At 32.1% G+C, this 26,943-nt stretch overlaps 1 protein-coding gene across 3 annotated transcripts; it reads left to right on the top strand.

The window, feature by feature from the left end:
• The first annotated feature begins 381 nt into the window (after positions 1 to 381).
• LOC143047936 (uncharacterized) lies at positions 382 to 24,477 on the top strand. Of its 3 annotated transcripts, none has more exons than XM_076221292.1 (4): positions 382 to 829; positions 8,844 to 9,042; positions 16,227 to 16,307; positions 20,606 to 24,477. In XM_076221292.1, exons 1-4 carry the CDS (start codon positions 737 to 739, stop codon positions 22,546 to 22,548), a joined length of 2,316 nt encoding a protein of 771 aa, XP_076077407.1. In that variant the 5' UTR covers positions 382 to 736; the 3' UTR covers positions 22,549 to 24,477. The 3 variants fall into 3 exon arrangements, with proteins under 3 accessions (XP_076077407.1, XP_076077410.1, XP_076077409.1); XM_076221295.1 differs by lacking the exon at positions 382 to 829 and adding an exon at positions 1,018 to 1,166; XM_076221294.1 differs by lacking the exon at positions 382 to 829 and adding an exon at positions 7,334 to 7,455.
• The last annotated feature ends 2,466 nt before the right edge of the window (positions 24,478 to 26,943 follow it).

The raw sequence follows: 26,943 nt of genomic DNA, 5'->3' as shown, positions 1-26,943 counted from the left end.
AGTCATGTTTCGGTGGTTTCCTATATAATCAACCAAATGTTTCATATAAAAGAGGTGGGCGGGCTCACCAGCACACCCTCATCAACCACTAACCCGGATCCGCCTATATAGTAACTTGAAAATATTCCTTTTAATTTTTTTCAATATATTACATATAAATTAATTGATTGGTCAAAATTAATAGTGCTTGCCAAATTGACACCAAATGGACTAAAAGTTCAAAGCTTTATTATAGCATTTAAAAAAAAAAATCTCGTTCATTATAATTTTGTATGCTTGTAATGTTAGCCGCTGAAAGTTAAACTACTTAAAAAGTGTTCACGTGAACAGTATGGTACACTAAAGTACAATGTACTACTACATATAAATAACGATAACATTGATGTCGATCTTCAATTGTGGAAACATAATTAATCCAATCAACAGTTAATACAGAACGCTACAGATCAGATCAAATTATATTTCTATATTGATAAAAAAAAGTTTCTATACATATTTACAATCACTATGAGATTGCGCGCCGTGTGTAAAATGATCCCACTACCGCTTACAAAGCGTTCTCCCCAACATGCTCCGAATACTATTAGTATCAATAGGAGAGATCATATTACAGACGGCTCGGTTTACAAGTCAATAAGGCTAGATTTGGCTTTAACTAGTATTACATATGTTCACACAGCCCATAGTGTAGATTGTTCAGTGGAGAATAAACACAAATTAATTTCTATTTGATAAAATGTCAGAAAAAACGGACGAGTGTAAAACATCGGAATCCTACACAAGTGATCACGTTCAAATCAAAGAGGAACCGAAAGACACGGATATTAAAGTAAGTCGTTCAATTTTATATTCTTGTAACGGTTAAATTTAAATGTTTATAATAAACTCATCACTGACCTAATGCATGGATAATTATAATCAAATCACAATTTAATTTTTATTTACTTTTAAAGTTGATATTGAAATGGGGCTTTACTATTTGCTTCAAGCTCGTGTACTTGTAAAAATATTCATGAGTTGCATATAATTTGATAAGCTAACAATAATATACATTTTTATGAACGTTCTGACCTCCAAGATTTTCTTTGTTTTTTCTGTGTACAAACACCCATGGCAGAGAACCAAAAGTTTGCTTCCCACAAGGTTGATGATGAGATTTGCAGACGGTATATATACATATTATATACTTGTAATCATAAGAAGTCTATATTTTTTATCGTTTTGTATTAATTCTACTTCCAAACCTCGGGAGTTTCAGAGATAAATAGAAATAATACGTATTTTCCAGTTGTCATATCTGCTAAATTTTCACAAATTCTGTTCCTTTTACCCTTTACCAATTATTCTAATAACATTCATTACAATTTTGAAACATCGCATTATGTACACGTGATGAATTGATTGATTGATTAATTGATGTAGGCAAACATTTCAAGTTATTTCAAGACGAGTACACACACAAAATATATCAATTTAAGTATTGGAAAGTAGATAGACTGGGATGAAAGGCGAAAAAGTTGGTTTGTTCCAGATCATTGGGGAAAAGGGGGGGGGACAAATTTAGCTTTAAAACAGACTACATATTGACCTTTCAAGCAATACTATTACGTTTAGAAAGCGTGACACACTCCCAACATGATAAATCGGATTTAAAGTCGCTATTTTTACTGGCCGTGGCTGCGTATTTATACATCCCACAAAGTACTCCAAGTCCTCCTCATACAGGGTATTACTCTCGACGGAAGAGGTGCAATATACCATATTTCTAACACTAGTCTGTGGTAAGGAATCAATGGATTTTGGTAGGATATTTTCAAAAAAGATTTTTATTTTTACAAATATTAAAAAGAATTTAGTTGATTTCGATGAAAGAGTTAAGCATCTTTTAGTATCCAATGGCATATGAATTTATAGAAATAGCAATTTGGTGACAAATGAAAAATTATTCAGTTTCATGAGCTTTTATATTCACATCTACAAAATTTTAGCCAAAAGTTTCTGTTCATATACAATTTGCCATACTTAATAAAATTGTTTATTATAACTTAAATTACATAAAATCCTCTTGAACAATATTGACTTTCCTTGATTTAAATATTAAGCACATTGAAATTAAATTTCGTGCTCGAATTACCCAATAAACCTTTGCTTGTAGAAAATATCCCTTACTCTTACTTTTCTAAAGGCTTAAAAAATAGAACAATATTCATTGGTTGTTGGATGTTGTATATATAAGCACGTAAAAGACTAAAACTGAAAATTATAACTGAGATGAAGAGGTTTTGGAAAGGTATAAAAACATTTCACTGTTGCTTGAAAAATAGTGCATGCTGGTAACGGTCTCTGTTTTACCTTACAGCTAGAAAACTATTTTTATTTTATGATCACCGATTCCGCCACCCATGATAATATATTGGGATGTGTAATATCTGCCGTTGAAGCAAAGGCTTAAGCTTACCATTTCTTACACATATTTGAATCTTTTTGTTAAATTGCATTTGGGAATCAATTACACTTTTCACATTATAATTGCATATTGTACTATATAAAAAAAGAGTTGCATACGCTTATAATCATTTGTTTATCCCGGTGACAATTGTTCGAGCAAACTATTAATTTCTTCATATATTTGGAGTAGACTTCAAGTGTTCGATTAACGCAATCAGGTATAATTATCTGACTTGTTTTTTTTATTTGGGAACGACGAGGGGGAGGGGGGTTAACAATATTCATTACACATAAGTGTCTTGCACGATCGACCAAATATTTGATTGAAAATGCGGATTAAACTACTGGAGAGTTGAAAGCTTATGTTCTAATAAGTATTTAAATACTGATGAAAAGAAATAAATGGTTTGGCCCTAAAAATAGGATTACTTAAACATTAGAGAATATTTACTGTCATTGACCATCACTGTTAAACTGTGATGGAATGTGTCAGATCTTGCTGGTAACATCCGAGGGGTTGCGAAGGTATCATAATCAGCTTTTGAGCAGTAACTCAATTTTACCACGGCTACCCTTATCTGTTCATGCAAATACTGAACAAAGCTAATGCGAATGGAATTCAAACTTAAAACAAAATTTGGGCATGCAATAAATGTATCAACAAGATCTGTTTGGAAAAAGTAAAATCACAAAAATACTCGGACCTCTTTTGATCTGTTGGAAAAAATATATTTCATAACATCTTAATCCCAAATATGATTTGGGATCCAAGTTAAGCGAATAAGAAATTAACACTACATAGAAGAAGAATCTAAGTATACCATTACATTCCCTAGATTAATAGATAGCAGACAAGAAAATGTCTTCGCATGCAAAAAATGCATCAGATCGCAACATTTTTACAATCAATGATAATGACAAGTTAAATAACCGTCTTATTTAGTTATTTGCGTCACTTCTTGCATAAGGTATTGATTATATGTCCAATATGATTCTCTTGGAATGAAATATTGAAATTTATATCTGAAATGTGATACTAAATAACGGCACAAAGTGAGACAATTATAAAATACATTTTACAGTTGCGGTTCATCTCTTTGATTTATCGAGTTCCTATGAAACCATAAAATTACCAGAAAATGTTTCTAAATTAATGATTTACAAGAATGACACTTAAATGACGTCAAAGATATATTTGATGGATGCTCCTCAAACTTCACCTATAGTTTTTAACGATTAATATTATATCTCAGTCTGTCTTAGTAAGAGCTGATATAAAATAGGGCAAGACAAAGGCAATGTCGTCCGAGTTTTTTCTTCCCTGTCCAAATAAAAGCAACAGTAGTATATCCCTGTTCATAAGTCATAAATCGATTGAGAGAAAACAAATCCGGGTTACAAACTAAAACCGAGGGAAACACATGAACTAGAACCTGTTTTTCTAGTCAAACATCGAGCTTTATGGCAACATACCAGTGCTTTCCAGTATCAATCAAATTCCACCTTCCATCTAGAGTCGTTCGAGCATTTTCATTCTAACCTTTTTATCATTATGTTGTTGTCCTGACTTAACGTAAAGTGTTTGCCACTTGAAATGTAATTGTAAATATTTTTTGTAGTTTTTTCGGTATATCTGCTTTCGAAATCATCGAATAAAATACCAAAATTTAAGTTCGAGAATTGGCATATTTTTGACAATGAAAGTTCGAGAATTGCCATATTTTTGACAATTAAAGTTCGAGAATCGACATATTTTTTTCTAAAGCGACAAAAAAAAATGATTAAACATTATCAAGGTTGGCCATCATAGATTCGTCGTTGAATGTTTAATTTGGGAGTTGTCACTCTATAGAACGGTTATAGAACACCATCCAATATTTTGATTCCTTTTGATCAGCATAATATCGTTGTACAGACATGTTAAGTGTTTAGAATCCTCTCTTGTAAAATTGAGTTGCAAGAAAGATGAGGTGCGAAAGATACCAGAGGAACATCCAAACTCATAGATTGAAAATAAATCGACAACGCCATTGCTAAAAAGGAAAAAGACAAACTGACAAATAATAGTACACAAGACACAACATAGAAAACTAAAGACTATACTGATCCTTAATAAATCGATATATCAGACTTGATAATTTTAGTACTTTTTATTCTGTTATCTTATCCAATTACTCATTGCAGACATAACACTTGGGCCTCCTTTGTCGAGTGATCTGAGTAGTTCATATTAAGTGATCACTTGCCTGTTAACACTTATGTTTTGAGTTTGAACCACGCTTCTGGCAACTTGCGTTTGACTCCCATGTAAATTAAACATAGTTTCCAGTTTCCTTGTCGAAGTCATAAGTTCTCTCTGGCACTCCGGTTTTCTCTACCAATAAAAACAGACCGCCAAGAAATAACCAAGACGTACTTTAAGTGGCGTTAAACACTAATCAGTAATCAATCAATGTAAGCTCATAGCAGACATTTAAAAATGACCATCCCATTTGAACGCATGCTAATTTACTCATCTTTAAAGCTAGGTAAAGAACTTGTCCTTCTAAGTTCAATCTCTTCCTGTTCCCCAATTATCGACTTACAGATTATATTTCTAACGTTACAAATATGGGGTTAAAGAAAAACACTTTTAATTTCAATGCATAAACTTTGAATTATTATATTTCATAGTCATAACTTACAACTTAATGCTGCATATTGCCTTTTTTCTCGCTATCTTAACGTCTATCAATATCCATTTATAACATTTGTCTGGATTGAATTAGCTAGTATCAAGATAATACCTTGCTTTGAATTATTCATAAAGTTAGTTTTTTTAATATGGAAACCTACAAATTTTGCTATTTTAAATGAGGTACATTACGCATTTAACATTATCTTTTGAAAATAATATCACACAAAGAAGAAATTAGAATCTGATACTTCAAGCATATAAACTTTCTATTTTTTACTTCATATCTTTCAAAATTCAAATTGGATGAATTTATTATTGGCTTTCATCTTCTTGTTCAAAATATTGGAAACATTCCTTCATTAGACACATTAGCAGATATTCTAAGACTAGTGTTTTAACGTCGCTGTTGTGAAACAATGCTATTTATAGTATCATCAAATTCCAATATATCAGGGATATATCATAGAACTATATGTACATGTATGATATTGCTGACCGTCGAATTAGATTGGGGATCTATCATATAACTATATGTACATGTATGATATTGCTGACCGTCGAATTAGATTGGGGATCTACCGTAGAACTATATGTACATGTATGATATTTCTGACTGTCGAATTAGATTGGGGATATATCATAGAACTATATGTACCTGTATGATATTGCTGACTGTCGAATTAGATTGTGGATATATCATAGAACTATATGTACATGTATGATATTGCTGACTGTAGAATTAGATTGGGGATATATCATAGAACTATATGTACATGTATGATATTGCTGACTGTCGAATTAGATTGATCGTCGAATTGTGTATAATGCATGTTTAGTTTGTACTGTGTATTAAACTACAAGGAGTGACTGTATGGTAGTGCATGTCTTAATTTAAGCGGATGTTTACAATACAGATCAAGTTCGATATTTACAATTTATTAAGAAATTCTATTGATTAAGAAATTTGAGATTAACCTCAATTACGTATTCACTTAATTCAATCTTTTTCTCTCCTGTTTAAGTTGTTTGCGATATGTAGAATGGTTCTTCTATGACTCAGAGAAATTTAAAACGTATGAAATTTGATGATGTAAAGAGAGAAAATATGATATTTTAAATAAACACACTGAAATATATCCTTGAATTAAAAACCAGACCCGAGTGGCAATTTGACATTTGTGAAAAGTCTCCAATTTCATCACTGTTTCATGATAATTATGGCGGTAATGTGTTTTCAATTGGCGATTTCTAATTCGTCTTGGATCATATTTCATTCAATCGACGTTGGGAAAATATTATTCTTGTCTCAATTTATTCACGTTTATTTGAAAGAACAAAAATATTATAAAACATGTTGATGCGTATTCATTTAAATTTTTGTGTTATGTTAACACATGAAGATACAAGGCACAAACATTGATGATATCATCAGTTTAACATTATTAAAACGTTAATCTGATCTGAAAACCTTGCTTACATTTCTGACCATGATTTTACTTGACTTTTTAACATTGTTTTAAAACAAGGGGGGTCCATCTGTTTTTTAAACGTGTAAGCTTGAAATCAACCATAAGTACGCAAACTGTTAAACAAAAAATATAAGCATAGCTGTAGTATCTGCCGTTGTTATAAATCGGATGCAAATGTCAACTACTCTTTCGTTTAATCTTTTTTAGTAAATTGTACACGAATTATAGTCCAAACTTAGTATCATTTCATCCTTCCAAGCCTAAAAAAATCCTTTAGGCTAACATGTCTGAATTTTGGTTTTGCAACATTTTGGTCTCTAGCTCGGACCCAATGAAAATAATCTCAGTAACACTTGTTGAGCGAATGGGAATCATTTCACACTTTTTTCTAATTCATTATTTATCTATCAGCAATTAGCTAATTGTGTTTTTAATGGCATATATATCAAATACATTCATTTAATCATTAAATGCATATACATACATGTACAACTGCCCCACCTGCCTTAACCTTTTGATTCATATAATTAAAACTTTAATCGTCACACCTGTCTTAATTATCTTAAATTGTCATTCACAAAAATGTATTATTACTCGTATTATATTACCCAGATCCCCGTCCTAAGACCTTAGCCGAGTATCCAATATCAGGGTATGTATTTATTATCATTAACCAAAACCTCACGCTATCCGACCCGAAAATTATAAAATTTCATATAGGGTATAACGAATCAAATTCGTTCGGGCTATTATATGGTTGACCAACCTTTTACTTTTCTAAAGTCACTTTCTGTATTTAATGGGTTACATGTTTTGTGGTAATTTGCTGTATTTTTGTAAGGTGAAACTGAAAGGAAACAGGTAAGCGAAATTCTCAATAAATATAGGAATTGAATTGTTGAATATTTCCTACCAAAACTTTTATTGTTTGGATACTAATTAAGTCTTCGTTTATTATGTAAATACTGACCACGTATTATTCACTGAAATACTGACCACGTATTATTCACTGAAATAAACATGAAAATGTTTGGAACTTTCTTTTATATTAAGAAAACAGAGAAACTGGAATCTGTTTGGTTCTCTTATAATTGAATGTTCACATTTAGCAGGCAGTAGTCACATTTCTCTTTGGGTTCTTTAATTTGTTGTATCACATTGATAAATACGGTTAAATTGACAATATAATCATATCAACAGAACTTAAGTTATCATATGCTTGGACATACATATCGTTACCTTTTGCAAACTTTTCTCTTCTTTTTTGCTTGTGAAGCTATGGACGTAAAGGTAAAGAAAAGGGAGAACCAGTAGAAAAACTTGTTTATATATTGTATTATGCTTTTTTTTTTTTTTTATCAAATGACAGTATATTTCTTTCATAGCCAAGATTTTCTTTTTGATATTGCAGTTGAGGCTGGTTTCTGTTATTTGAAATTTTATAGTTTCTCATTTTTACTTATACTCTATATAAAAAAAATCGCCCTCCCCCCATTGTGAACTTTCCTTTCTATGTAGCAACATTTCAGCAGCAACTTCTTATGTAATATATATCTCCCAGTTTATTTGATATTTCAGGTGATGGGCTTTTTGTGTTTTCCTTAACGGAGGATTGATGCTAAAAATAAATCTTTATATAGTCCAGGATTGCCAATTCAAGTTTAAGTAACCAAGTCATCTTTTCAAAAATGTTACAGTCGACGTTCAGGAATAGGTAAACTCTAAAGACATCAATGATAACCACCGATACAATCTCTTCATCTTTATTCGAACATCATATCACTGATTGCGACTTCTCATCGAGTTTGTGACGAGCAATACGACGGTGTCTTTAGTGAAGCTGGAACTGATTACCCTTCCGAAGCCTTTGCGTTTACTTCCAGTTTATGAGATTTCTGAAACATATGTTTTCTATGTATACTGTTTACTCCTTTCAACAGGGTTTTTTGGGGTGGGGGAGGGGGTCCGTATAGCATTTGGCTATTCTGTTCATCATTGACTTTGTTGAGGAGTTGGGTGAACGTGTAAGTGTTTATCGTATATATTTTTTATTGTAATATATTTTTTTAAGTAACGGCTTTTGTTCTTTTTATGAAATTGTTTTTATTATTGGCTTTTAGTATCTATCTTCCCTTCATGTTCAAGGCATAAGTCCATGTCGACCGTACCGAATCTGAAACAGACTGCAAAATCGGTATTATTAAAGATTTCTAGTTTTTTTAAGAGAACACTCATATTTTTTATTCCAGGATTATGCTGAAAATACTATGAATGAACTTCTTGGTTTGTATGGCTATGACAAAGTAAACAGTACAGATACAGAACAACTAAATCTCGAACGGTACACATCAGAGAACGACGGAGCTGTATCTCCTATCGACGACCTCAGTCGAGATAGCTTTGACAGTGATGACAACTTATCAGAAAATAGCGAGATTTCTAGATTAAGTAAGTTTTCTAGTGTTTCTCAAGTCTGCTGCTGATTCGTTGCTTTTAATAAAACCGTTAACAGATCAGCCGTAAAGAAATCAGCAATAAATACGGGATATGGTATTAGTACATAAATGAGGACTTATGTCCGAGTTAGTTAAATTGGATTAACATTAAGTTTCCTAAATATTTTCGATACATTGTTTCTCGTCAATATATTTTATCAGATGAACTATTGTTTTATTAATGCTTAACTTTATTTATTAGAGACGAAAAATAAGGGAATCTAATGTTTTTGTCCAATTTTAAAAGATTCTTTATGTAGGAAGTACACTGAAGTGTATAGTTTTATAGAAACACATCCGTATTCTACATTATTTCCTGACAAAATATCTAACAAATATCGCTATGTGCTTTGATTGACATAATCAATGAACGAGGAAAATGGGAGTAGATGTCCCTTTGGCCAAAGGGCCATGAAGGAAATTTTCGTCGCTTTTTAATTGACTAAACATTAGAGCTTCATGTTTGCTTTCAAGCTTCACCTAGGTTATAATATACCGCGCATTGCGTTTTTACAACCTATCTTATTTTCGTAAACTAATTGGAGGGGCATTATTGATGCGAAATGCATTTTATGTAACTAAAAGTATATCTTGTTTGAGTTTGTGTTCGGTTTTGTTTATATACTTCTACTTTTTAGAAGCTAGGACGAAGTATTTGTTTAAAAAACAATATATTTTTCATATCATATACTAGTATGTAAAAATAATCTTGACAAATAAAACACATTTAATATCATTGAAAACTTAACCTATTATAAAGTGCAATAAAAGATCTTGAACTAAAAACCAACTTTAACGTACAGAAGGAGTTCTTGAGCTAATAAAAAACCCAAAGTATTATTGCAGAAATGCATATTGTTGATAATGAATGCACATAGGCTTAGCAGTAAATACAAGAAAATGTAAACCGTATGTTATGCCAAGGTAACTCTATACCGTACAAACAATTTTCCCATTCGCCTTTATGATAACGTACCAACAGCAGCACGATGTCTGATTTCATCTCTTTTGAAATATAGAATTTCACCCCTCTATATTTAGGGCGATACACGCAACTGATGTTCTTCTTAATTATCTATAAGTTATATCTAAGTGTACATTACATACACAAGAAGATATTTTACTTGAAGTATTTTTGAATTATGAAAAATGAATCAATTGATGTAAGAACAAAGGTTTTGTTTTAAAATACTAAAGACTGACTAAGCAGATACATATTTTTGACAGTTGGTAAGAAAATAGGGAAATAATCCTTTATTTATGATGATTTTCCTGTGTCAAAACTGAAATTTAATTACCGCATTCTTGTGTACAAATGACTATTTTATTGTTTAAAATGAGACTTCTAACTTGATAGTTTACCTATCTAAAACAATGCTTTGATCTTTATAATGGCATTTGAAATCTTCCTTGATAGGTAAAGACAGTTCGCTCTCATCAAAATGAACTAATATCCGTGTTTTTCTCTCGAATAAGTTGTCATTTTCCTCCTCAATTGTTTAGTTCCACTTTCATATTAAAAATAAAAATTGATGGCAGACCTATTTATTATATTTTCTTGCATGCATGGTGTTACGATGATCTCTTTGTGATTAGGAATAATTACATTAGATGTATGTTTCATTATAATATTTTAATCTGATTGGCTAACTGCACATCACGTGTTATTCCGTAAGCAGTTGCATTGCTCAATACAACTTTTCATTCATGATAACACGTGCTCCAACAATAAAGTGCACAGGTGAATTAAATAATAAAATATATAAAATTCGTGTTTTCATGATCATAGCTAAAAAATGTAATTATAAGTATTGAATGCTTCTTTTTGTAACTTTATAGGGTTGTAAAAGCGTTGACCGTGCGTACATTTTTATACAAAATGTACTTCGGTCAACGCTTTTACATCCCGATAAATTTACAAAAAGAAGCATTCAATTCTTAAATATAAGAATGTAACTTTAACACACTAATAAGTGTTATAAAATTAGTTGTTTTATTTTAAATATTATTCACGCAATATTTCGCTATTCAGGATTTATTCCTTTGGTTTTGGGTAGAACTGTTTTTCATACCATTAGCAGTAAATAAAAGAAAATGTAAACCGTATGTTATGCCAAGGTAACTGGTGTGCTTTTTACAATATTCAGAATTTCACAAAACTTTTAGTGTAACGCAAGACAAGTAAATAATTTTAAAAAATGAGGGTTTTATTGTTTTTTACATAATAAAATCAGCCTGGAACATATACAAAATTGCAATATTCGGAAAAAAGAATTAAAAAGCTCTAACTAGTATATCAAATTTAATGTATATAAATTAATGACATGAATACGTCACTTGTCCGCGATTTCACCAAAGTCACACCAGTATCGTACGTGCGACGTTTCATATTTATATTTCATATCGGGAAAGTTTAGCAGTTACATGACTTGGTGTTGCATTTTGTTAATTAGGTTTGGTGTCGCTCGACTATCAATTCTGATGACAAAAGACTTGTGACACAATAAATTAACGCAGATCGGCTGCATTATAGCGTAGGAGCCGTTAGCAAAACAATGTACCCCTTTTGGCAAAGCAAATTGTTCAGTTTAAGAAATCAAGATTAAAGACTCCGATTAACTTCTATATTAATAGACTAAAGAAAAAAAAAGAAGTTTGCTCCCTCTTCACAAGCACATAAAGAAAAAAAATAAAGTTTGCTCCCTCTTCACAAGCACATAAAGAGAAAAAAGAAGTTTGCTCCCTCTTCACAAGCACATAAAGAAAAAAAAGAAGTTTGCTCCCTCTTCACAAGCACACTTTTGGGCCGTCTACTCTTACGCCACTATATATGATGTGACTTTCGCCGTGTTTTTCTACAGATGACCATATGGTATTGGTTATGCTGATTATTAAGGCCTTACAGTGACCTGGTTTTGTTAAACATACCTTTTTGTTGGACTTTGGAGGATAGTTATATCTTTTGCAATCATATTTGTTCTTAATGTTATAAAGTTCCTAATTTTCACCATATTTGGATCTGTATAGTTTTCATTTCACTTTTATTAAAATATGTGCACTCTGTTCGGTGTGAGCCAAGGCTCCGTGTTGAAGACCGTACCTTGACCTGTAATGGTTTACTTTTATAAATTGTTACTTGGATTGAGGGTTGTCTCATTGACACTCATACCACATTTTTCTATATCTACTTTCATTAATATCTGATTCATTTTAATAAGTTGTTTTATGAAATATTTATAAATCGAAGTCCTTTGAAATTTGAAATTTTGATATTTGGAACTTCTCACAGTCATAATAAACTTTAAGACATTTTATATCGTGCTAAAATTGAATTCTTCTCCTCCCCTTAGCAATCTATAGCAATTAAGAAAGATCAAACTTCATACAAGTAGGGTATTTTAACACAAAGACTCGGCGAAAGCTGGTTTACAATTTCAAGTTGATGTCTTTATTAACAAGGGATTGTCACTGTTGAACAAAATATTCTGTCAGTCATTCGACTGTCGTCGAATTTAAAGGAAACATGACTACATAGCCCTGCATCGCAGGATGATATAAATTAACTATCACTAAGTCACATGATATCCTGGCCAAACTGATGATGAAAGTGTCAACTAGTATAATATTACACTATTTCCTTTCAAGTAAAATGTCATCGTTTTAATTTGCGAAAACTGAGCTTAAACACTAGACAAAATAACCCTCAATTAAGGAGAACACTATTGTAAATTTGGAAAGTTAATCTTCAAATAATTTTCCGTAATTTGTCCGTTACGATTCATGTTCAATGTAAAATGATACAAGTACTTGTACTGGGTAAATTCCAACAGCTGTGTAATAAGGAGGAGATATTAGTCAACACTACTGTTTGAAATCTATACTTTTATAATGTCTGTAAGATTTAAAAGCTATCAAGGTTATATAGTTTGCTGGGAGCAAGTTCACAAGTTTATTACCACGGACCAATTTTAGAAATAAATAAAAAGAAAGAGATATTGAGAAAACGTCAATGCCGGGGACTGCAACCTAGAACTCAATAAATCTTAAACATGTGTAACTGGAATCCCGTTTAAATTATTTGTCCTCAATGACATTAGTTTTGATATTATAAACACATAAGTTGGATCTATGTGGATAGAAAAACATGCATAAGTTTTAACCATTGCGTCATAAATGGCATATTCTCTCAGAAAATAATCAATCTGTGATTACATGCATCATATCTGACCAACTTAGCTAATATGTTATACAAATTTTGTTTTATATATACATAAAAGTACAAATCAATTATAACTAATATTTAACATGATTAAAATAAATTTTATAACAAACGTGAGGATTTTCTGTTTTCCAATTGTGAATTTCCTTTTTCTAATTTTTTCTAAGGAGAAGTGGTATTTCGATATATTCAATTATATTTGATACTCTTTTCGAGTATGTGCGTCAGAATTATATATACATGTCTTAGGAACTATAACACAGTAATATTTATATTCAGATTATCTTCAACAATGAGTAGTTGTTTGGTCGTAATTCTTAATGGGTTGAAAGTTACACAATGTGTGTATAAGATGACGAGAGATATCTTTTTAAAATAAAGGCAACAGTAGTATACCGCTGTTCGAAAGTCATAAATCGATTGAGAAAAAAAATCCGGGTTACAAACTAAAATTGGGGGAAACACAAAAAACAAACGACAATGCAACACACAGAGAAACGAACTATATATAAGATAACAACTTTCATTTTACCAAAATACATTTTCATACTCAGATTTGAAATGCTGGTGCTATCTATATTATCATACGGTCTTTTTATACGGCCCCAAAATGAATAGTGTGAAAACATCCAAACAGGAAAACCAACGATCTAATCTATCTAAAAAACGAGAAACACTTATGAACCACATAACCAAACGACAATTACTGAACATAACTTTCCTGAATTAGGATAGGTGCAAACAAATACCATGTTTTCGTCAATCGTGTTCGGTCAATCCCCCATTAGTTGTTATAATACTAGTGACCTTGGTGATGATGAGTGAACTTTGATAGTTTCTGTTGAATACAGTTACAACTTTGTTTAGACAGACTAGACTTGGCCTATCACACGGACACCTGTCTATCGATGAAGACTGTTTGTTGTCCTCTTGTTGTGGTTTATTTTCTGACTGCGTTGAAGACCCGTTTATGGGTGGTCTTCGACTGTTATCTGTTCATTATATAGTCGAGTCGTTGTCTCTTTAACATATATCCCATTTCCATTCTCAATTTTATTTACTGATTTTTCGTTTTACCAGTCTCAATTGGCATACATACCTCATCTTCTTTTATTCACGTAAGGTGTCTTATCGGCGTATACCGCTCATCTTCTTTTATTCACGTAAGGTGTCTTATCGGCGTATACCGCTAATCTTCTTTTATTCACGTAAGGTGTCTTATCGGCGTATACCGCTCATCTTCTTTTATTCACGTAAGGTGTCTTATCGGCGTATACCGCTCATATTCTTTTATTCACGTAAGGTGTCTTATCGGCCTATACCGCTCATCTTCTTTTATTCACGTAAGGTGTCTTATCAGCGTATACCGCTCATATTCTTTTATTCACGTAAGGTGTCTTATCGGCGTATACCGCTCATCTTCTTTTATTCACGTAAGGTGTCTTATCGGCGTATACCGCTAATCTTCTTTTATTCACGTAAGGTGTCTTATCGGCGTATACCGCTCATATTCTTTTATTCACGTAAGGTGTCTTATCGGCGTGTACCGCTCATCTTTTTTTATTCACGTATGGTGTCTTATCGGCGTATACCGCTCATCTTCTTTTATTCACATTTGGAATACAGAAGGTTGTGTAATATTTAAATTTAGTATTTGTAAATCATTATATACAATTATCTACTATAATAATAAAATTGAGAAAGGAAATTGGGAATGTGCCAAAAACACAACAACCCGACCAAAGAGCAGAAAACAGCAGAAGGCCTCCAATGGGTCTTCCAAGCAGCAAGAAAATTCCGTTGTATAAGCACGTCGAAAAAAAGCGTCGGAAACCAAAGGCTCACAAAGTTGGGGAACGAAATATTGATAAGTGTGAGCAAGAAATCGTCTATATAATGTTTTGTTGAAAGAGTAATTGCGTTTACTGTCAACTGGCATCGACTTCTGACAGTTTTGTTTTCTATGCTTTTTATTCGTTGCTCTTTTAGATTTATAGCAGCCTAGTGTATAATCCTTTCAATTCACTCTCCAATTTTGGTATCTTTGTTCTTTGAATATTTATAAAATTACTAGTATTTCAGTCGTATAAGCTTTACACAAAACTACGTTATTCATTTTCAAACAAATTTTTGTTTTTAACACTCAGAGTTTTAACACTTTGTATTGCTACAAAATTACATCTTGATTAAATATTGTAATCCATCTTGAATGTCACTGACAGAAAAATACAGATATTAGCTCTTAGCAAACCTTTTTTTTCGTTGTCAGCAGACGATCCTGGAATAGACTGTCACGATATGGGGTAGATTACTTAGTGACCTCCCCTTTCTATATTCGACTATGAACAATTAATCATCCAACAGAGCAGGTGGCGCGCTTTGTCATGATACATCACCGTCAACAAGGTGTTTTTATTTGATAACTTCATTTTTTTTTCATTTTGAAGAAATCGAAACCGTTTCCTCATGTTCAAATTTTTCATTAATTGAATATCAAGTTTAGCTTCAAACACATGAGGGTAATAGATAATGAATATATCCAGATATTTTGAATGTTCCTGCAAGTAAATTGACTATCACTGGCTATCAGATTATGGTAACGCAATGCTAAGGTTAATATAGAACTATCTTTCATTTCAAAATTAAATTCACAAGATATCACTTTTTAAACAAGTGCGTGCATATGCGTCTTACATTACGTGATTGTACTGCAAATTAAGGAAAGAGACGAAGTCGAGGATAGAATGTTAAGTATCATTTTGCATACAAATTAAGAAAAGAGGCGAAGATTGGGGTCGAATGTAAAGTATAATTGTGTATACCAGGCAAAACAGTACGCAATATAGTGATTGTATAATATTAGAAAAAGAAATATTCCACAGACACAAAAGCAAAATAATGTGTATCTTTATTTATAGGTAGAAGCGACAGCCAGAACAGTCTTGCAGCACAACACAGAAATCTAGTCACAGCATTGACAAAGAAACACAGACTTACAGGTATTATTAATGAGCACACATGAACAGCAGCAAATTAAAAATGTCGCATCCGAAACATGTTTTGAGAGAGCATGACATAAAATTGATTTTAAAATAGGTACATACTTTTCGATAGAAAAATGTTAATCGTCAATCTATCGGTCAAAGTTTCTTGATTGTTCTGGTTCCATTTGAAGTTCTTCTCTGAATGGCGTGCTGGTCCGAAAAGTTTAGAAAGAACATTGTTTCAATGGTTGCAATTCCTTTCTAACCAAGGGACCTGGGAAATAAAAAATATCATGTATTCACTGTAAAACAAATTTATGAATCAGCTCAAATTCAAAATTTTTAACACTTCGACCTTAGTAAGTATATTCGAAAAACAAATCCGGGCACTTTACAAGTGCAATTTGCTGAATTGCAATTTAGTAACTAAGCAAAACTGAATTATAGCTGAAGATCCTGGTGAACGGTGATAGAGCTTAAAATATTAATGTTGTTTAAAACAACATCATTAAGCGTGAATAGTATAATGTATCCCAGTTCTGTCTATATACATGTATCTAATGATATTCTTTACGGAGCGGGGGAGGCCAGAATCTTCAAATGCCTAAGATATTTACAATTAAACCACTGCAATGAATATAATTCCGATACAAATAAAAGTGGGGTTTATAAAAAAAAGTACATATTGGAATGGAAAACGGTAGATAGAAGAGTTTCAGAAAAATGACCTAATTTGAAGCCAAACAAAAAAAAATAGACGTCTAGCATTTATCTGGAACAATAGTGTCGGTTTTTTGGCAAACATGATGATGATACAGAATTTGGTGAAGAAGTCTGGTTACAACACAAACAGACGTGTGAAATTCAAAACGTTAAAATTTCTCCAAAACATAAATTAGGGTAATTTTATATCATGGCAGGTGGAAGAAACACGAATTGTTTTGTTTACTTCACACGAAACTAAAAACTTGTAATTTGAGGCTAGCAATTACAGGCGCGGTGCTTCAAATTGAAACCCAGCTACTTTATTTAATAAGGAAGAGTAGGCCGTAATGTTGAATTGCCGGAAAAACTAAACATAACGGTAAATATCAAATTATACAATTTACAAAAAGCTTTATGATATTTTAGTTGAAATTTGACAGTTTCTTAATTATGGAGATACATGGCAATTGGACACTTGATACTTAATATCCCGTATAAGTTGGCGTGTACTGTCATTTAAATTACATACTGAAGGGGAATTCTATCCTTAAAAAATACAATCCATGGATATTTGACTAGAAGCAAATAAGGCTGTATTTAATCGACCCTAATCAATACAGTGTAACATTTCTTGACCTGGGGTATCATATTTTAGAGAGTCTGTAGATTGGTCTTTGTCAGCCAACCCTCGTCAGAAACCGATCCATTTTGATAACGTGTATATTCGAGAACCGTGCGATCGATTTGAATCGTATGATGACGGGGGATCCAGTTTCAGAATTCTCCCTGTCTTATTAAGTTACTAAAAGGTCCCAGGTTTCTCACAGCTCGAACTTTTAAATAAAGAATAGATGTTTTGTCATGGGAAAATATCTATGAAACTTAAGAACTAAAATCATTACTTTATTTACACCAGTTGGTCTAACGTTTTGAAATATATGCGTATTATTTTAATAATATTATAATGCAACTTTAGTTTGATCTTTGAAATAAATAGATCGTTTTACCATATCAAAATATTTTTTTTTTATTTTGGTCTACTTCCATTTTGTAAATAAGCTTTTGAATTAGATAACATTAGAAAAGAAATGTGGTTACATGATAAACCCCGCCACATTCTACATGATATGCCAAAAGTCTAAAGCCTGTAATTCAGTTTTTGTCGTTTGATGCTGCATATCATATTTGTTTTTTCGTTTATTGTTTTATACTTTAAATTGTTTTACAATTGTCATTTTCGGACCTTAAATAACTTGCTATAAGGTATTATTTGCTCATTGTTGAATGTTGTGTAATGACCCAAGTCGCTCATCTATATCTACGTCATTTGGTCTCTAGTGGAGAAATGTCTAAATGACAGTCATACCACATGTTCTTGTTTTACACTGTACTCAAAAGGACTAACCAATGAGAAGCATCGGATTATGTAGCATTAAAATCTTACAGGTATTTACTAGATTGAAATCAGTATGTTGTAGTTTTAAAGTTTGGTTCATTTACATGTTTCGGAGTTTAAAAGTGTGATGCCCATTTTCGCTGAACAAGAATACATTTTTCAAGGAGCCAGGTGAAGCATGCCTTTTTGTTTGAGATGTCGCTGTATTGACGCCCAACTGTTGGCCTTGTCTGTTTTCTGCTCTTTGGTCGGGTTGTTGTCTCTTTGAGTTTCTATTCTCAATTTGATGTCAAATCACTAAGACTTGTTTTTTTTTTTTTTGAGTTAGAAATAATTGTGTCCATGACAGACATATTCGAATTCCGATCCACAAGATATTAAGAATAACTATAGATAAGTTCAAAACATCATTCCTTCGAATAACTAGGGTTGAATGATGAATTGAAATACGGTTTCTTTATTACTTGTCTTCTGATAGTAATATAAGAGGAGTCACCCGATATATGCGTTATGGAGTGTATATATACCCAGCTAAGTCCTGTCACAACGGGGACTTTGTGAATGGTTTATTCCAATCCGTCTTGAGTTTTTTTTTTTTCTTTTTTTTCGTTCATATCGTTTATTCTTATTAACATCTGGGGTTTTTGCATACTTTATTTTACCTTAAACTTTTATTCGTTCTCTTGGAATCGACAAACTGGCATCAGATGAGTTATTCTGTATAGTCTGCAAATTTATTAATAATTTGATGAAAATTGAGAACGGGAGGTCTATTTCAAAAATCAACGCGAAAAATGTTTCGGTATAGTGTAGTCTTTTATTATTTATTTTCCAATCTATTTTCGCCGACATATAAACACGTGCAATGCAGTTATTAGTCCTAGAAATTTCACACTTTTAAAATCGCTGAAATAAATAGTTTTACAATACGCGTGCTCAGTTCATGAACTCGGATAATTTTACTCTAAAAATGAAACTTGAGTGAAAATAAGTGATTTATTTTTATTCTTTGGTTGATAAAAATTGTCTTGAAGTGTTATGATATTGAAGTTATACAAATTTCAAACAAAAGATAATTAGATATGTTGAAATTTTATACAAAAATGTCAAGAATATCAAACCACAAGTATGAAGTATTGCTTTTGTTCAGTCATCGAGTAAAATATTAATTCCATTTTGTGCTTCAAAAAGTTTAAGACACGATCAGAAACTAAATCTAACACTATGAACAAAGGAATGGTCCACAGAACTTTAACAAGTTGGCCTGAGATTAAGCAATAATTATCCCTATAATTGATATAAGAAATAATAGTTTACCATTATTCAAATCTATGTAGGCAACAGAAGTGTACTATTCAACTTCAGACTTCATTTGGGAGACCGTTTAACTTTTTTGATTCGAGCGTTACTGACGAGTCTCTTTTTAGATGTATCCGATGTTTAAAATAATAAGCCTGGTATCTTTGATGACCTTTTTTTTTTACCGAGGTTGGAATCTCATAAACTGATTAAGAAGACAAATCAAGACAAAAGAAGTATAAATTCGTGAGCTTCGGAAGAATAAGATGCTATCGGCATTTATAAAAAAAAAGACGAGTTTCTTTTCTTTGTACAACAGAGCTTCATGTACTTTTGTTGGTATCAATTTTTGCTGATTGAGGGAAAATTGCATTTTCGTTGTTTTGTCACAGTCAACCTACATGACAATAGTAAATTTTAATTCGTTGATCATTTAAGTTTGTGATTCACCTTTACCAACGAAATCTACAAAAAAATGGTATCAAACGAAGTATAATGATTCTGCAGTAGTTCTGGTATTATCCAATATCATTCTTGGAGATGTCAAACAACCCTAAGACAAAATGGAATAAATTAAATATGTTATCCTGTAAGACGTAAGGAAACTCCAAATCATATGGTAAACTCACCCTTGGGTAAATATATATAGGAAGATGCGGTATGAGTGCCAATGAGACAACTCTCCATCCAAATAACATTTTATAAAAGTAAACCATTATAGGTCAATGTACGGCCTTCAACACGGAGCCTTGGCTCACACCGAACAACAATGACTGTTTGTACGCTATCAAAAATGTGTTACTCTATTCAGTTAATTGATCAGAACAAACACCCTTTAGCTAAACGTAGAGAAAAACTACTGTAAACATTCACTGACAATTTTAACACCCATGTATATGTCTATCTTATACAGGTGCACCTGAAGGAACATTACCAGCTGAGAAAATTGTTTGTGCTTGGTGCCAGAAAAGTGGTCCAAAGTTATTTACTCTGAAAACCTCATCGGGATCAAAAGCTTTCTGTAGTGAAGTGTGCTTTACCCAATGTCGACGTGCATCCTTTAAAAAGAACAAAGTGTGCGACTGGTGTAAACACGTTCGCCATACGGTCAACTATGTAGATTTTCAAGACGGTGAACAACAACTTCAGTTCTGTAGTGCAAAGTGTTTAAATCAGTACAAAATGAGCATTTTCTGTAAAGAAACTCAAGAACATCTAAAGCAGATTCGATCTCCACCGGAAGTGAAGAAACCAAAAACTAATAATGACGAACAAATTTTAATAACGCCGGATCTCTGGCTTAAAGAAGGCAAATCAGAAGTAATTGATAAGGAAGACAAATCAGTGACAAATGAAAAAGAATTAGATTTAAAGCATAGAATACCAAAAATTGACAAGATAGAGAACGATGTTTCCTCTCGTGAAAAACACATCTCACAGACAAAGTCACTTCCGGAAAGAATGTCACGTGACAAACATAGACGTGCAACTCCAAAAGATAGTAAAGCCTCTACACCTATTTCAAATGGACTACAAGAACCAGCAAACAGTGCTACGTCACAAAGACTGACACCTGTATCACAGGGCAATATGCCAGCTTTGTCGCAAATGTTACCACCTCAATTATGGAATATGTTTGCTCCTAGTATGCCTCAAATGGGTGGAATGCCACCTTGGTTCTACCCGGGATTTATGCCTCCCATGACTGGCTTCATGCCACCCGGTTTTCCGATGGATGGGATGCAGAGATATTTAAGTGAAGCCGGTTTCTCAAATGCCCAGCAGCCACCTGTTTCGCCAGTTGTAAGTGAAGATTCGATATCGGAATCAGCTGAAACAAGAAAAAATGTTACTAATGGGAATAGAAATCAATCAGTTCATACGAATTCAGGAATTAAACCGCCAACATTTATGGATAACCACATGTTTTCAGGCACGGACACAAATCATCACGGCAGATACCCTCAAATGAATAATCATGCACAAAATACCGGAAATGGATTGCCTCCTGCCACTATGATCATGCCGATGCCCATTGCGCTTCCATTTCCGGTTCCAATTCCTTTGCCTCTTCCGCTAACGATGGAAAAGATAATGGAAGTTTTTGGCAAAAACAAATCTACAGAAAACAGTTCTAGTTCAAAAAATCATCTTAGTGATCATAAAGGTTCAGAAAATTTAAATATGTCATCGAGTTCAGACGGGCTCGATTCCTCAATCTCTTCTTTAGGTAATAGACAAACGATATATAAAATGAAAAATGATATAAATGAGAATGAAACGATACCTGCTGGTCGTGTATCTTGCAATTCATGCATCACTGAACAAAGCATAAGTCCAACATTAGGTTCAGATAGATCTTCCCCTGTCTACGATTCAAGGCTTTCGGTATCATACGACTATTCATTAATGCGGAAGCGCGGACTTTCTCCTGACGGATCGTTGGATTTAAGTAAAAAAGCAAGAATACCGATTGTCACAAACAATTCGAGTAGTAGTTGTGATGGTGCGATAGATTTGTCAAAAGACAGTATTATTGGTAAAATCAAGATTGATTCTGGAAAAGAAAATCAGGAATTGAACGATGCTTCGTCTTTACACAGTGACTCCGAATTACAAAACGGTGACGGAAAGGAACCAATGATTCATATAGTCACACCACGTGACGATCCACCTTTGTCACAACACCTTCCACTGGCGCCTGCAGATCACAAATATTCTAATAGACGCGGGTTAATATTAGATATTCCGTATAATCCACGTCATTCACGCAGTCCTTCTCCTGAGAGAAGGCCATATTTAGCCAGAGAATACCGACGGAAGTTACTCGGAAGAAGAAATGTAAAATCTACTTAATCAAATGTATAGTTTTTACACTATATGATAGAACTTTGATGATCGTTTTTCATTGTACATTTTCCACATTTATTTAATTTTAAAAATGCATGTCATTTACAGTCATCCTTTTCTAAAGAAAAGCAATAGTGAAGTACTTGAAAAGGTCTACATTTTATTAACGGTTTATGTCAACACAAAAACTCTGGAGGTTCATATTTAACGCGCGCGTGGTGTAATGATCCTTGTACGATACTAATACATGATAAAAACTTGTTTCATTTTCAACAACTTCTCAATTTATTCTGAAATTTACTCGTCTTTACATAAGAAGTTATTTTTGACCTTTTCGTATTAACATTTGAAATTGTAAGAAACACCGTTATGAATGTTAAGTATGTATGTATGTGTGTGTGTGGAGAAAGGAAGAGGGACAATTGGAATACAGATTTACACAAAGTTTTGTTTGTCAGACTATTTTTACCGATACTGTATGATTTTTACACCTACATGTAACTTTAGTTGACTAAAGAAGTCCTCTGAAAATTGCTGAAAGATTGACTTTTAAAGATAGATATTGAATAACCAATATTTTGTCAATTACTTTAGGTTTTTTATGTTCTCTGATGAGGCCCTTTCATTCTATACCAGTCACGAATCTTTCTTAATAAACAAAAGATTCAAATTACAGCACTAACATTTCTACTTTTAACCAGACACCAGTTGATCAAATATCAAATTAATATTAAATCAATTGATCATTAGTTCTTAAAAACGCGACATTCAATATTTGTAAAGTTTGAAATTTCATCCGGTAATGGCTGCAATAGGACTTGGTTTATTGTTCAATATGAGATGCGGCGATGGGTGTAAATCTATCCATGTCTGCATACAATATAATTAAAGCATTTGTTTGTAGACTTTTTCATGTTATGTATAATATCGATAGATAAACATGTTATATAAATTTAGATGAAAATTGATCTTCCCATTAGAGATTTCCTCAAATAAACTACGATTTAAAAAAATGTTTGCTTAAAGTCTTAAAAGTACATGCATTTTAAAAACTGGATAATATGAAGGACAACTGATATAGTGGTGTTATTAAGGTTCAAATTTTTTTTAAAGGGGTGAATTTTTTCTCACTTATTGACAAGATCCTTATATAACTATTTTTTAAGAAGAAAAGTTATGTTCTTAGATAAATTCCGACATTGTCACGTTAATTTGGGTACACAATCCCAAAATTCGTATTCGATTTTCTACGACAATCTTGTAAACTTGTTGATACTTTTCAAGTTATTACAAGTTATGGCAAGGAAGTATAGACTAATGTTAAGGAAGTATAGAATATCAAGTTTTATTCATACATTTCACTTAATATTGATATTTTCTTTCTGAAACAATTTAATTTGTAGGTATATGGGCGTTCCTACGATTGCTTTCTTTAAGGTTGTGACTGTTGAAAAACCTTAATGGCCTATTTTCATCTACGTTCGCTATCATATTTATTTATTATATAGTTATTGACGATTTTGCATCAAGTGCTTGTTATATATTTATATATAAATACCTCATTTAGTGCTATTTTCTATGTTCATATTCATGTGTGCAATATATACACCTTGTTAATTTTCGCAACTAAGGGGAGATAACTCGTGATAGCTTCCTAATATTATTTCATTGTTCATTGTGCATTTAGGTTTGGGATATATATTTTATAAAAAGAAACATAACATACGGTTCATACTTTTGACTTTTGAATAAGACGTTTGCAACATAAAACAACTACTTTTTTTTTTTATAAAAATCACTTAAATTATAAATCTAAATTTAGAATTCATAGTATAATTTACAAAAAGGTACTTAAAATAAATTGCTTCCAATGCTTCGATGTATGTATTGTTGATTTGATGTTGAGTTTAATTGTAAAAAAAATATACCAACAAGCCTTTGTAGTTATTATTTCAAACTTTCCAAAATACCAAATGAAATTACTTCAGACAAACAAATAAACCAAAAGCATCAAACCTAAGTATTTGTTAATTCATTTAACTCAACAAACCAAAACTTAAAGCAAAAGAATTAGTAGCTGTTAGTTCAGACAATCCAATATATCAAAAGAACAAACTGTATATAGAAGTTGTGAGTTCAGACAATCCAATATATCAAAAGAACAAACTGTATATAGAAGTTGTGAGTTCAGACAATCCAATATATCAAAAGAACAAAAGAACAAACTGTATATAGAAGTTGTAAGTTCAGACAATCCAATATATCAAAAGAACAAACTGTATATAGAAGTTGTGAGTTCAGACAATCCAATATATCAAAAGAACAAACTGTATATAAAAGTTGTGAGTTCAGACAATCCAATATATCAAAAGAACAAACTGTATATAGAAGTTGTAAGTTCAGACAATCCAATATAATAAAAAGCAACAAGCTTTAGTAGTTGTTAGTTCAGACAATCCGATTATAAAAGAGCATCATGCCTTAGTATATTTTACTTCAGGCAATCCAATATGCTAAAAGCATCAACAGTTATTACATCAGACGACCAAAGATAATAAGGATATCAAGCCACAGTATATTTCACTTCAGACAATCCATATTGCTTCCAATGCTAACGTATATGTATTGTTGATTTGATGTTTAGTTTAATTGTAAAACAAATATACCAACAAGGGTAAGTAGTTGTTATTCCATACAATCCAATATACATACAAAATGCAATAACTTCAGACAAACCAACACACCAAAATTATCTAACCTTAGTATTTGTAATTTCAGGCAACCAATCAAACAAAACATCGACAAGCCTTAGTAGCTACTGGTTCAGAAAATCCAATATAATAAAAGCAACAAGCTTTAGTAGTTTTAAAATCCAATTATAAAAGAGCATCATGCCTTAGTATATTTTACTCAAGGCAATCCAATATGCTAAAAGCAAAAACGGTCAACAGTTATTACATCAGACGACCAAAGATAATAACGACATCGAGCCACAGTATATTTCACTTCAGACAATCCATATTGCTTCCAATGCTAACGTACATTGTATATGTATTGTTGATTTGATGTTTAGTTTAATTGTAAATCTTATATACAAACAAGGGAAAGAAGTTGTTATTTCAACATTCCAATATACCAAATGAAATTACTTCATACAAACCAACAATCCAAAATTATCAAATCTAAGTAGCTGTTAGTTCATGCAACCCAACAAACCATAAGCATTAAGACTTAGAAGTTGTTAGTTAATAACCATTAAAAACAACAAGGCTTAGTAGTTGTTATTCCATACAATCCCATATACAAAATGTTATAACTTCAGACAAAGCAACACACCAAAATCATCTAACCTTAGTATTTGTAATAATAAATAAATTTGTAATAGTAAATAATAATAAAAAAAGAATAAACCATAAAAAAACAAGACATTTCAGGTAACTCAAACAAACCAATTTCAACAACCCTTAATTAATAGTTGTTAGTTCATGCAACCCAACAAACCTATAGCAACCAGTCTTAGTAGTTGTTAGTTCAGACAATCCAGCAAATCAAAACCAATATTTTGCCATTTGATATGGATCTGTTCGCTTTGAATTTTCCTTGGAGATTGGTATATTGTTTTTATTTTACTTTTTCAAATGATATACCTGTTCTAGTTGTTAACTCAGTGTTGCACGCGAAAATGGCCTTCAAAACTTTGGCTCAATAAAACATCTTAAGCTGTATTAAAGTTAGACAAATTATAATTATTTAACGATCCATGGTACAAGTGTATAACATATAAAAACAAAACATGTGAACACATCTAAAAGCAACTGAGAAACTCAAATGTGTGGGAAGTACCTAAATTTATATTAAATTAAATGACAATTGAAATGAAAAATATTCGCTTATCCTTCAGAATATACAGCTTCACAGGAACAGGGTTTGGTCTTCTATCAACAAAAGTTGTATAAACTAATGTATTCTGTCACTGCATATAAATGTTAGCACCACTGGAGGTTACATACCAATTATAAAGTTCAATTGTGTATGTAATGATAACACCGGAAGGTCCTGTCAATGGCTATGGGAAAGCCAAAGTATAAAATTATAAATTTTACATATTAGTCACTAAAGTTTGTAAAGTTTGTTACTTCATAAACAGTTCTGCAAGTATTAATAAACCCTTATCTTATGGAAATGAATAAAATCACAAAAGTAAAATATTGTCAAATACCCATTAGCAGTGTTTATTCAAAAGAATCCAATATATCAAACTCAACATGCCTTATAAGTTGTTACTTCAGATAATCTAGTACACCAAAACTATAAAGCCTTGGTCCTTCTTCATTTGATTCTGCAGACTAATCATTATACCAAGCCTCTTTCACTTCAGACTATCCGATTTAACAAGTTTAA

Source organism: Mytilus galloprovincialis, chromosome 10 (assembly GCF_965363235.1).
Source record: "Mytilus galloprovincialis chromosome 10, xbMytGall1.hap1.1, whole genome shotgun sequence".
Lineage (NCBI taxonomy): Eukaryota > Metazoa > Mollusca > Bivalvia > Mytilida > Mytilidae > Mytilus > Mytilus galloprovincialis.
The sequence above is the reverse complement of the archived record's forward strand: the minus strand, read 5'-3'. Positions and strand labels throughout refer to the sequence as shown.